The 13,236-nt window shown below is 39.1% G+C and overlaps 1 protein-coding gene across 6 annotated transcripts in view; it reads right to left on the bottom strand.

Moving 5' to 3' along the window:
• LOC122871418 (ninjurin-2-like) overlaps window positions 1-7,624 on the bottom strand; it is a 31,604-nt gene extending 23,980 nt beyond the window's left edge. For 2 of the 6 annotated variants that reach the window (XM_044186517.1, XM_044186516.1), the window contains exon 1: window positions 7,333-7,618. In XM_044186517.1, coding sequence (XP_044042452.1) covers window positions 7,333-7,428 — 96 coding nt within the window. In that variant the 5' untranslated portion in view covers window positions 7,429-7,618. Of the gene's footprint in view, window positions 1-7,332 lie in introns of all 6 variants that reach the window. The other 4 variants (XM_044186515.1, XM_044186519.1, XM_044186518.1 and 1 more) reach the window with 4 other exon arrangements.
• Between the last annotated feature and the right edge of the window lie 5,612 nt (window positions 7,625-13,236).

Here is a 13,236-nt window from a genome sequence, read left to right as displayed (position 1 = left end):
CTGTTCTTCTTGGCAAATACGACTGGAACAAGTGGATGAGGAACAAAAGTGTGGCACAACACTCTTGGCCTGAAGCTGCAGCTAGTGATTTATTTCATGTGTAATAATCAGCTCAAGGTTTTAAGGATAATCATTTAGTTGGCTTGACAAATAATGTCTTCATGAAATATAACATGCAGTGTCCAGAATGAGTCTTTCACCGGTTGAAAAACAACATTTAAGTAGATCTCTGAGTCAAGATTTTAAATCCTACTCAAGTGGAAGTAAAGGAGCAAGTAAATGTGTCTATGATAAGAATACTTGTGCTTTATATCTGCTGTGTTTCACTCTGTGACACAATAATTGTGGGTTTGTGAGAGAGAGCAAGAGACAGAGAGACTGGTCTGTGTATGTGTGATAATAATCTAATTGTTTATATCTGGTGGGCTCTAAAGTTTCATCTGGTATCACTCATCTTTGTTCTTTTCGCACACACTCACTCTCTAAACCCTGTAAAAATCTTTTCACATGTCTGCACACACGCACAAACAGCAGCAAATTGGGCTCTTTTCCTATAAAGCTGTTTCAGATTCAAACCAAGTCAGCTGTCATTTCCCCCCCAAAATGAAAAGAAAACACACACTCCCCCTAGACAGATGAAGAAGAGGAAAGAGAGGCATAGAGGGAAATGGGAAGAGGAATTGGGTAGTAAAGAAAAAAGAGAGAAGATGAAGAAGAATGTGTGAGGAAGAAGGAGAGAAAGAATTTGAGAACATAAAACAGAGCAGAAAAAAAGTAGGAGTGAGGGCAGATAGAAAGAAAGATATGAAGTACTGTATATTCACTTAAGAAATGTTTATTTCAAAATTAGTACACACACACTTGATCATACACTACAACATGTCCACATAAACATGGTTAATTTGGAAAATATTATCTTTTTCTATGTTTTCAAAAGTAGATGGTAAAAGTAGATACACTTGAGATGAAAAATTTAAAAACACAGATGGAAGATTGTCAATTTCTCAGAAACACGGCTGAAATACTTCTGCTTAGCAGTAATATTAAAAAGCCAGTATGTCAGTATAGCCGATTACACAATACAGGTGTTGACAGTGACATGTTAATGTTTCTATTATCAGGCGTAAAAACAACAATGATATGAAGAATTGGCCGGGAATCCAAATATGTTATTGGGTTTCTTTTATTGGGTGTGTTGGCCTATCCATTCAACCACACCTGTTCTCAGATGGTGGCAGTAATATAGATTTTCATTGTTAGCCAAGAGCCATTAAAAAGGCTGAAGTTGAGAAAACTTAAGCATTTTTCAATGATTTTGTTGTCCAAGTTCTTAATTAATTTAGATGCAAGGTTTAGACACTCAGGCCATGTTTTAATTTTTATCTGTATGAGTGTGGACATTACCTCACACAGGTGCTGATCATACTTGCCATCACAGGATAGAGAAGCAGGCTTGGGAGAAAAAAGATCAAGGATTGGATTCCGGGACCAGAATTATTAATCAGGGTTGGGAAATGAAAGGGCAGCACTTGCCTCTTCCCCGTTTCTCACTGATCATTCCTACCACTGAGATGCCCTTGAGCAAGGGCCCTTCCAGGTGTGTAGCAGTGTAAGCGTGTGGAGGGTGTGGGTGATCTAATCCCAAGTGAACAGCACAAAACTCAATTTTGTAATATGGTATGGTTAGACCAAGCTCCCCGACACAGCTGAGTCCGCTTATGCAAGACCACTCTGAAGTCTGCATAAAGGTAAGATAAACACCTCAGTCTTTTTCTCTAGCTGAATGTGTGAGCATATGCCTGGGCGATAAATCAAGTTAATTTGTATACCTTGAGTTGTGATTATTTTCTCAAACTACAAGAATAAACTCACATGCTTACCTTTAAGCCAAGAGGGACAAGAAGTCCTAAAAGTGCTATGACATCGAAATACCTACTGAGCTTGCTTGTCAACAGATCAATCTCCATGACAACTGAGGAAACTCCATGAAGACAGGTGAAAAGACAGGTGAAAGTAAATCTGGTGACAAGTCACTTAGGACAGACTTGAGACATATTCTGATGCCAAGTGTGAATTTCAGCCGATCACAACTATGCACAATTTGCTTATCTGGATATTAGATTCTACAGTAGGACTAGATCTGAACAGGGTCAATATACTCATACTGTATTATGCTTCTGTCAAAACGTATAAAAACTGATTGACACGCACACAGTCTGAATCACATGTGCCATAGTTTGGAAATACAAAGCAAATATTACATTACACACCTGTTACACAAGATAAGGCTCAGTTGGATCTTGGATGAAAGTTCCCTGAATCACACACACACACACACTTTCTCATACTTCACACCCACACTCAGAATGTGGCATGTGCCATGTAGGGGCCAAGAAGGGGTTACACACAAACACAATGTCAAAGAGAGGCAGCAATGTATTCTGGGAGGTGAGAGAAGTGGGAAAGAGATGAGAGGGACAGTGGTCATGGAGGGACACACAGCACCAGACACTTAAACAGATGGATAAAAGAAAAACTCCTCCAGTAAACAAGTTGTTATTCAGAGAATACAGTTAAAAACAGTTGTTGCCATTGTTATGACACATGTAGACCTATTATTTTGATTATCTATTAATATGATTATTATTATTGTTGGTATGAGTGACATGTACAGTAAGACCTGCCTTAAAGTGACCCTGCCCTTCTGGCATCTGCCAAAGTCACTCAATGGCCAGTTCAGACTTGTTTACATGCAAGAAACGACTTTGCACGTCTGCAAAATATAACTGTCATGCTTGTAGGGTTGCAGTGATTTTAACTTTCCTTTTGTGCTTCTTGCCCTGCCACTAAGACATGAATTTATGGAGATTAATTGACATTAAGAGGATATAGAATATTGCCTGCCATATCCTTCAAAGGTAACCCACACTAGATCTCTACAGGTTGAAAGGTATAAGTTAATTGAACTTCTGACTACACCTATGATCACAGCTTGGTGTGGTTAGGTATGGTCTGTAGTATTTGTGACCACACCCAGCTGTGATGTAGTACAGTGTGTGAAAAGAGCACGTAGTCACCACTAGTTGGCAGCCAAGCATGATTATTTGCCTGGGTGCACTTACTCTTTAACAACTGAACATGTGTTGAGACCTTTTTTTCCATTAAATATAAATAGTCAAGTTCACACTAATCACCCTTATGAGTATACAATGGCACTGGAGAACAATATAGGTTGAAGTTCTTCATACTGCAAGCAAAGCACATTAAATGGTGACCACTTACTCACTTAGATGCTGGTCTTTATTATCTGCTTTCAGGCTATTTCACTTTATTGATTATTAGAAAGACTGTCAAAGCTGTTGTACACAAACAAATATTACAGATAAGTGGTGTTATCTTTCTAAGTTCTTATATTTGAATGCACCATTTAACCACTGTGAAACTACCCTCTTCTGAGAAACATGACTGCCATGCTTGGAAAGGCTGTGTGATTCCTACTGATTCTGTGTCAGAGCTCCACACCCTGTTGCTGTGCTCTATACATAGAGAGTGACTTAGAGGTGTAAAGCCTTCACACCATAGAAATAGATTCATCATGGCAGCTTCACACAGACACAGCATGAAAACCTCATAAATCCAATTTCAGCAAAATAACACACTTTCCTTTGGACTTGATTTGAAGCTGTGCTGAGCGCATTATGTATGTATGTTGAGAAGATGTCATCAACTCAGAGACTAAGAAACTCATTCAGAATCAAGCAGATCAAGTACAAATCCATGAGCATCAAACTGTATTTAAAATCCTATGTGACTGTTTGACATACAAAGGTTTCATCTCAAAGTAGATTATATAAAGCCAGCTCATATCCCAATATGACTTAAAGGGTAAGTCCTGATAGATTAGGTCAAGTTAATTTTCTGGGTATGAAAACTGGAACATTGGAATTTTCAGTCATTTAATAACAACTAAATAACAAATCATGAATCTTAATTAATCATTCAGTCCAAAAGGTAAGAAAAAAACACCAGCATGGTTGCGATTGAATGTTCATTCTTGATCTTGTAAACAGTAGTTGTCAAAAACAATATCAGTACAGGGTCCACTCCACTCAGGAGCTTTTAATCATATCCCTTGATCTTCCCAGCAGATAGAGATTGCCCACTTTAAGGACTTCTCATCCATGTAGACTCACAGTAAAAGTTGATATCGAAAGTTCTTTCTTGACCATAGAAACAACAAGACAACTGGGCAACTCCAGCTGCCGAGGAAGATTGTGTGACACAATCGAAAGCTCCAGAGTAGCTACTGAGTGGCCCTTGTGGTGAAAGCAACATACTGTAGTTGTTTCTGTCACTAACAAATTATAAAATGGCGAGAGGAGATCACATGTGATGCCAACAAGCTTAAAGGCTGGCTGCAGTATTTGCTAGTAAGTTGTACCATACAAGTAAATGAATGATGAATGATGTATCAACAGAGGCTATAAATTAGCAGTGGATGTTTCAGATTGTAAGGAAAACCACATCTAATTATATAGCTTGTATTTAGAAGGAGAATATCCATTTCATAATTCTTTTCACACTGCCACTGGCTCATACTCTAACATATACTACACCGCTACTCCTGCTGCATCTTAAACCGCAAGTACAGTAGCAACTAGCCATCCATCTGTCTGTTAACAACATGGCAAAGACATTTGAGATGCATAATGTAGTAACGATAGCATCAATCATACACATACAAACCACTAGCTGCTGGCATTGATATACAGGATGTGAATCATGCTGAGAGAGCGTTTTCTTAAACACACATGTTACTTAAACACCCACACACATGCACATACATTCACTCATTTCCACTTTTCAGGGAATCACACATTTCTCTCTTCATATCTGTCAACATATGATTAAGCCGCCAGGGTTGAAATGAATAGTTGTGGCGAGGACTTGGCATCTGTGAAGGTAAATATTTACATTCTGAGCCACATGATATGATCATCACTGGCTGATGGTGGTCAAATGGTGCTATATATTCTCAGCTTATCTGTTATCAAGGGTGCTAGGCCTCTGGCTCTGCCAACGGTCATGGTGGTCTTCATCGTCATTCACAATCCACATCGGTTAATTTAATTCTGGCTAATTGCTACTAAAATATACACCAGGCCTCTGCTTCAGCTACTGTAACAGCTTTCTGTGGTTACAATGACCACTTATCCCCAACATTACAGATATACAGCACATTGCACAATGGTACTAATGTTCAAGGTCTCACTGATGTGCAAGTGTGACAAAATTCAGTGATTGAAAATAACTAATGTTGTGGGGACATACATCAATTTACACAGTCACATTGTGGGGACTTGTCTTCCTTATGGGGACTAAAAGGCAAGTCCCCATAATGTAAATCATTAAATTTTAGGGTGAAGATTTGGTTTAAGGTTAGGGATAAGGTTAGGTTTAGGTTTAGGCAAGTAGTGGTTATCGTTAGGGTAAGGATAGGTGTCCAGGGAATGAATGTAAGTCAATGTAATGTCCCTGAAAGTGATGGAAACATGACTGTGTGTGTGATAATTACAGTGTAAACTCAGCTCAGTTAAATGAAAGAACAGAACCAGCATTCATGACTGGTAAATTTGGAGGTGGTTAGCAAGCAGGTAAACAACCTTATTTTTGCTCTTCCATAAATCCATAACGTATAACTGCTGCAATTGTCATCCTGCTGACAGGGACTGAAATTACAGATAAGAGATTTTTACATTGCTGAACTGAAAGTTACTTTTTTTTTCTTTTTTAAGTTTTGCAGTTAAGTTTATACATTTGTTAGTAACTTTTTTGCGATCATTGATTTAGAACAAGCAAATTGTTGTACTGTAAATCAAAGATCTACAAATAATCCAGTCAAAATTGTTACAGTGACACAATAATCAAACTCACTTGTCATACAGCACGTCTTGCATGCATGCACAAAAAGCATGTTAGAAATGATCTAAAATAAAACATATGAGATACACACTTTTAATAAAACATAAAAAAGTAAATTTAGGGGGGGGACCCATTGTTAGTTACTGAAGAAATTAACAAATTTTGAAAAAGACAGCAAGATGCATTTGGTTAGGTTCCATTTCACCCACAACACTTTAAAGTACTGTGATTATGTATATTTGGTGTGGATGGCCCTGAAGCAAATGTGACTTTAACATATATACATACGCCCACTCAGCTACTGCACAACTTCTCTCCCACATCTGTCACTGTCTCATTCTCACACAAACACACACACACACACCACTGCTCACAATTTTTTAGACACACACACACAGAGAGAGAGAGTGAGAAAGAGTGAGAGAGAGAGAGAGAGAGAGAAAGAGAGAGAGAAAGAGATAGAGAGAGAGAGAGAGAGAGAGAGAGAGAGAGAGAGAGAGAGAGAGAGAGAGAGAGAGCTTGTCTTGAGTAATAGCACTTTATTCACTGGAGACTGTGTAGCTAAATATACCAGTAACTGATAGCCCTGCTGGTTGATTGACAGGAATACTGCTGGCCCTGAACCTGATACAGAAGATGAATCGCAACAGACACCAGGGAGTGCGTGTGGGGGGTCGTCGGATGTTAGGGAGGCTGTCTGCGTATCGATAACTGTAGTGAATAATAATCTGAGGATTATTTGAAAAAAAGAAAGAAGTGCAATACTGCTTAAACAATGCCAAACAAAACTCAACTCAAAAAACAAAAAAATGTGATTCTTTAAAAATAACAAAATATGCCTTAAAAATGTTGTTTATAAAAGTGTATTCTCAAACATAATATATCAGGTCCCCTACCCTACCTTGACCCCTTTTTCTTGGCATTAATGAGTACCTGCTTTGTTGACTCACTGCTGCATTAGAGGACTTTATTAGCCTTTGCACCCAGGCCCTAATTGATATTTGATGGATGCTGCGATCGTAACTTGGTCTCAGAATAGAGTACGGACACTCAGCCGAAACCAGCGAGCCACACAGCAACCCTCTGATCCTCAGTTCTCACATAGGCAGGACATACCACAGCTCTGCGGCAAAGCTAGGACAGGAGCAACGATTCAGAGTTGCAGATAGACCAGGACTGAGAGAAAGAGAGATGAAAGAGTGAAGGGTAGAGGGGCAACCAGAAAGGAAGGGAGAGGTAGACAGACAGAAAGGTGCATCTATACTCCAACTTCACCATTCACATTTTTCTTTCCTTGTGTTTCTTTCTCTTGTTTTTTTTCTTTCTATTTTTGTCCTGTCTGTCTCTACCTGTCTCTCTCTCTCTCTTCTTTTTCTTCACAGTTTTCTCAGTCTTTTTGGGTGCACTAACCTGCAGAGGGCCACTGGCTGGCATGGTGGATCTCAGCGATGTCAGGTCGATGTCTCGGCCCTGCTCCCCTCTCTCTGTTTTCCCAAGTCCCTGCATAATAAGACCCGTAGCAAGCAAGCGACCAAGGACACAGACACTCGAATGTTGCCCCCACAGCAGTGAAAATGCTAATGCAAGGATGGCAGTGGTCGTTATGAAAAGAAATGACCCTGGATGCCAGGCACCAAGCACCAGGCAAGGCCAGGGAGGACAGCGCAGGGACAAACAAATGGCTTATTCACTCCATCCTGGTCTCCCTCTCTCTCACTTTGCGCTCTTTCAGCCTGTCTCACTGTCTCTTTCTCCCTCCCTGTACCAAATCTAGGTTGTAAAAATGCTGGAATACCAAATGAACCATCATACTGAAAACTAGGGAAATATTGTCCAACTATTACCATATTAAAAGTTACTCTTGCCCATGCCTATGATTCTATTTGAATGACCAACCACTGCAAACCAATGCACACTAAGTTGTTTCTATTTGTGCTTGTTTGCTCAACAAAAACATTCAGCTGTATTTCTGTTAAGTTAACTGAGGTCAGACCTCTTCTCGTAAAAGCACTGAGGCGCCACTGTTAGGAGTTCACAGCTCTCTAAACCAGGGGACCCCAGGCTCTGTAACAGGGACCCAAACATACCATGTGTATAGGAGACAGGCCAAGTGATATCAGGAGTGTTGTAGAAGGATATCTCAAAACCTGGACAAGTAAAACTATCTGCATGGCTACATACCACTAGAGGTGAGTAAAAAACATGTTTTATAATTTGCAGAGTTATCAAGTCTGTGAAGTGACTTTGTAACATCCACGAATACAGCAGCATCTATCTAAAGTTTGCTAACATTAGCCAACATTATCCACCATAAACTACTGGTCATACCAGACTAAGTAAGGCTGGATTTGCAAAACCCAGGAGTGTATTGAATTGAGCAAGCGTTATATTGCTTATGAACCAAACTTTTGGAAGGAGGAAGAATGTGTTAATGCTTCTTTCAAAAATTACAAAAAAAATTGCTTTAATGTTAAAAAGGCGTAGATTGATGTAAGTTACATTTACTGGCAGCATTAAAAATGTGACAATGTAGAAGAAAATAAATGTACAGGACACAATAACCTGCAGTGTGAGACTAGAAGAAAAAAAAGGTTTTAAAATGAAAACAAAGGTTTATTTGATTATAAGGCTGAATGGCCTTTTGTGAAACTAAGGAGACACAGGAATGTGCTGCTGAAGAGACAAAGACAGGGAAAGGGGGAGACAGACAGACAGACGAACTTGTCAACCCAGAAATTACCTGTCAGCATGACTGGAAAATACAGGAACTTAAAAAAGGCTTGCAGTGGACACGCAAAAATAACACACCACAAACAAATACATAAACGACACACATTTATACATGAATTATTTGTTTCTCTCTGGCTTATTTCTCATACAGTACAGCACACACACACCAGACCACCAGCACTCGGCGACAAACATACAGAAAAATTAAAGATATAAAACGTGTCTTTCCTTCTCTCTCTTGTTCAAATACACACACATACACAGTGTCCTGAGGGGAATGGTGGTTGTCAACAGTGATTAAACTGCTGCAAGCTCATAATCCTCAAAAAAAAGATCACCTCAATGGCAGGAATTTCATTAGGTCCCACTTTGTAAAGAATCATGCTAGGGGCGTAAAACAGGGGTGAAGAAGGAATGGCCCACAGGTAACTTGATGTATCACTTTTCTTTTCAATCAATTTTAAATACTTTTATGTTTTTGGGACTATAAAAATTTCTGTCTTTAGTCATACTGTAAAGCTCTCCCATCCCACATCCATCTCCCTTAATGATATTGCATCCAGGCTTGTGACATTCTACAATCATTAACTGTTGACAGAATTGAAGAGCACTGAAATTAATTTCCTGAGATAAGTATTTTATAGCTTAATATCCATCAGCCCTGATATCTGTTTGAAGCGCTCTCCACTCTAATATGCTCTAAAATAGTAGCAAACAGACACAAACTGTCAACAACTTCTATGGTAATCACAAGCACAAATGTACAGAACAACATACCTTATGTGTGTGTCTGCGTGTGTGCATGTGTGTGTGTGTGTGTGTGTTTGTGTGTGTTGGCATTCATTTGGGACACAGCTTAAACTGAGCTGCAGTCAGTTTTCTCTCCAATAATGGATAATGTGTTTGTTCTCTTCGGGGCATAAAAGCTGAAGCATCTGCCCTTTCACTTCTTTTTTTCTTTTTTGTTGATACATTTGCATTGCTTCCAGGAACATCAGCTGACACTGTCCGAGAAGTTATTTTGTTTCGGGATTTTTTGGTTGTATAGTAACTATTCAGTGGCACATTATGGACTATTTGACTGGTGCGTGGATCATTGGACTATTTGAGCGACAGATTCCAAGTTAATCCCTAAATGAGAGGTTAAAAACACACTGTTCTGTTATTCAGCCAAACCACCATTCTTTGGTTCCTAGAAAAGGGAGTTTTTAGAAGATGCCAGTAGCAGTTTTCCCATTTCTTTCTAGAAGGAATAACTGCTGTGGAGATAAAATAGTTTGATATACAGTAAATGGTAAACATCTTTACTCCCTCTCCTGGCTTACAGAGACTTACAGTGTGTAGTTTGTGACAGGCAGACGACTAAATGTGTAATCCTGCTTTAAAAAAGCTTGCTCTGGTTTGCACACATCTGTAAACACAGTAAAGATGAACAGCTACTTTAGGGTGAAGGTACTGGGTTTTAAAAGGAGTTCATCAAGGGCATTTTTGACTGCTTTGTTATGTTTCCATATGTACAGTATATGGATATGTGGAAGCCAGAACAGAAGCTATAAAGCCCGTACCTGTAATTTTGTTTATATAAAGCCTTCAGAGGTTTTGTGCCGCTTGTGCTCTTGATGTAGCAGTCTTGCTTGATTGTAAACAAAGTAGTGAGAAGGTGCTACACAGGCTACAAAACCTGCTACACAGGCTTTTTGTGTACAGTGTCCTTTCTCCTGTATGGAAATAACTTTCATTTGTGAATAGAAGTTAATAATACCATAGTTTCCATGCAAGCAGTTTTCAGTTGTGATTTGCCTGTGGGTATTTGAAAACATAAAAAAATATGACTCATCCTGTTTGTGAAGGTAACACATCACACATCACACAAAGGTGCTTGGGAAAGGTAAGTGCAGGGTTCGAAATACGGGACCGCTACCGGCTCCCCTGAAAGAAACATATTAAATATTATATAAATAAATAAATATAATATAAAACACTATTAACTTTATTTTTAAATATATATGTATATATATATATAAATAAGCTGCAAACATCTTTTCCTGCAGACATGAAGAGCCTTTTAATTAAGCAGTTTAACCTGGAGTGTGCACATTTTTAACATTATCTCTGAAGTAAATGATGAGTTGTTGGTTTCGCCGACACAGACAAGGTTTTATCACAGTATAAATATGTTGAAGCATGTGTTGCTGCACGAAGTGACAGTATGATGTGGACTTAAATTGACTGTTTGCGAAACCCCTCCCCCAAACAGCAGTTGTCCAATCATGGCATAGCAACTGTAATTTGCTTTGGATTTGTCCACATGCCTGAGAGGTGAGCATTGGGCTTTCATAGGAGCGACACTCTTACATTTAAAAATTAAAAGTGCAAAAATGGAACAAACTATTACTATTACTATAGTTACTACTTAAGTGCTCTAACGTAAGATATAATTGTTAGCATATCAGGCTAACTAGCTTACTACCTACAGTAGTAACTGAGCATTATTTCCAAGGGCAAGGAGCATATCATTAACTAACATTAGTTTGTTGGCTTAATCAAAGCCCCGTTCACATTAAGCGCATTCACAGTGTAGTACTATTTCCCCACTGTGTGGAAGCCGGTCCCGGATGCTATCTGAGTGCTATCTGTCCTGCTCTTTCATGGTTTTGAAGTTCACACTCCAGCAGCCCCAGCCAAACTCTTTACGCGAGATATTGTTATGTTCACAAATACAACCGTTATTTCTCATCATAAAAGCCTTTCCTCTTCTAACGTTAAAAGTGAAAACATCCTGTTTGAAAATGCAAACAAGTGTGTAAGCTATACAGCCACAAAGGGTTGTGTTAGAACAAAATAACAGTTGGATCTTACATGTTTCCTTAAAATGCGTATAATACTAGTGCTCTACTGTTTCTTTATTTACATGTCTTCTACAGGGATCACCAAATTGAGGATGCTAACTTTTTGCCTGGGACAAAGTCTTTTAGCCTGATATCATGTAACCATCAAATGTATTTTTAAGACTTGTTTTACAGGGTTCCCATTTTAAAATAAGTCAGCTGGAAGTATTAAATAGTTAGCCAGAGACAGCATTTTCATCCAACTCATGTAGCTAATGTTATCATAATTTGGCAGCTAATTACAGCTAATAAAATCTGCCAGTGGCGTTTGTCATTTCAGCCATCAAAATCAAAGGTCCCCGCCTAGAAATGAGAGGCGTTCTTTTCATTACTTCTGTCTGAAATTAGGGCCCATCATTTCAAAAATTACTATCTAAATCTGCCACCTTGTAAACTGCATGTGTTCCATGTGAGAACGCAAAGCATGAAAAATGGGGGCGGTGATTAGCAAATGGTCACTTGAGACTTGATCTTGAGACCTGCCTAAGACATGTTGTCAATGACTTGAGACTTGAATTGGACCTTTTCCAAAGGACTTAAAATCAGCTGTGGCACGTGACATGTAATGATACTGACTGGGATGTACACAATCCTTTGTCTTTGTCATCCAGTCTCTTTGTTGAGCTATCAGTCTTTGTCTCATTCATTTGTACTCACATTATCTGTCACTCTCTCTCTCTCTCTCTCTCACACACACACACACGCAGACACACACAAAGAAAGTGCTTCAACAGTTGAGTACCAGGCTGCGCTGACCTCTCGCTTTCTACCTCTGTCTGTCATACACACATGCACATACAAACACACACTAAGCAGACAGTGCCAGTCTCCCATTCTAGCGATGATAAAAGGGTCTTTTTGCTCGAAGAACTTTCATCATAGAGATGCAAACACACACACATTTACAGACACATGTTGACTCAACAGGCAACCCACTTCAAAGTTAATGGAGCGACTTTACACATCTAAGCTTCTGATACAAGCTGATGACAGTGTACATTATCAGACCACACACTCACGTGCCTGCACACGCACACTAGCATATATGTAAACACATATGATCACGCCCACATTCACCTGCAAACAAACACAAGTGAAGGAGCAGTGTACCTTGGGATGGGGGTGTAACTAACAGCACAGATCAAAGCGCTAGTTTGTATCACTGACAGACGAGCAGGTCCACATGTGCTTTCATATAGTTCACCTGCTCAGTCCATGTATGGCAGTTCAACATTTTTACTCACAGGCTTCCCCAGTGGCTTTCTAGGACCCAAACATACAACATGTTCTATTGCCAAGCTTGGTGTTCAGTAAAAATAACGATCCCTTTAATTCACACAAACACACATGTAGAGATAATCCTGCTAAACAGAGACGTACATTAAGTTTTCTTTTGTGACTTTAACAACAAACTGAAATACTGCAAATGAATTGGTCATTGAAAATTATTTACACACATCTTCATTTTTTTGTCTTAAGTAGGTCCACACCTGCTTTTTATGCAGTTATTCACATTCCCACTTTCATATCTATCCCTTAAATATAAAGCTACCGCCAGCGGTTAGCTTTGTTTAGTATAAGGAGTGGAAACAAGGGGAAACAGCTAGCTTGGCAGGTAACGAAATCTGCCTAGCACAACACATTATATCGTGTTTGTTTAATCAATACAAAAATGGAAGTGTAAAAACAACAAGTT

This window comes from Siniperca chuatsi, linkage group LG23 (genome assembly GCF_020085105.1).
Source record: "Siniperca chuatsi isolate FFG_IHB_CAS linkage group LG23, ASM2008510v1, whole genome shotgun sequence".
Taxonomy (NCBI): domain Eukaryota; kingdom Metazoa; phylum Chordata; class Actinopteri; order Centrarchiformes; family Sinipercidae; genus Siniperca; species Siniperca chuatsi.
Note: the sequence above shows the minus strand (reverse complement) of the source record. Positions and strands in the feature narration are given on the sequence as shown.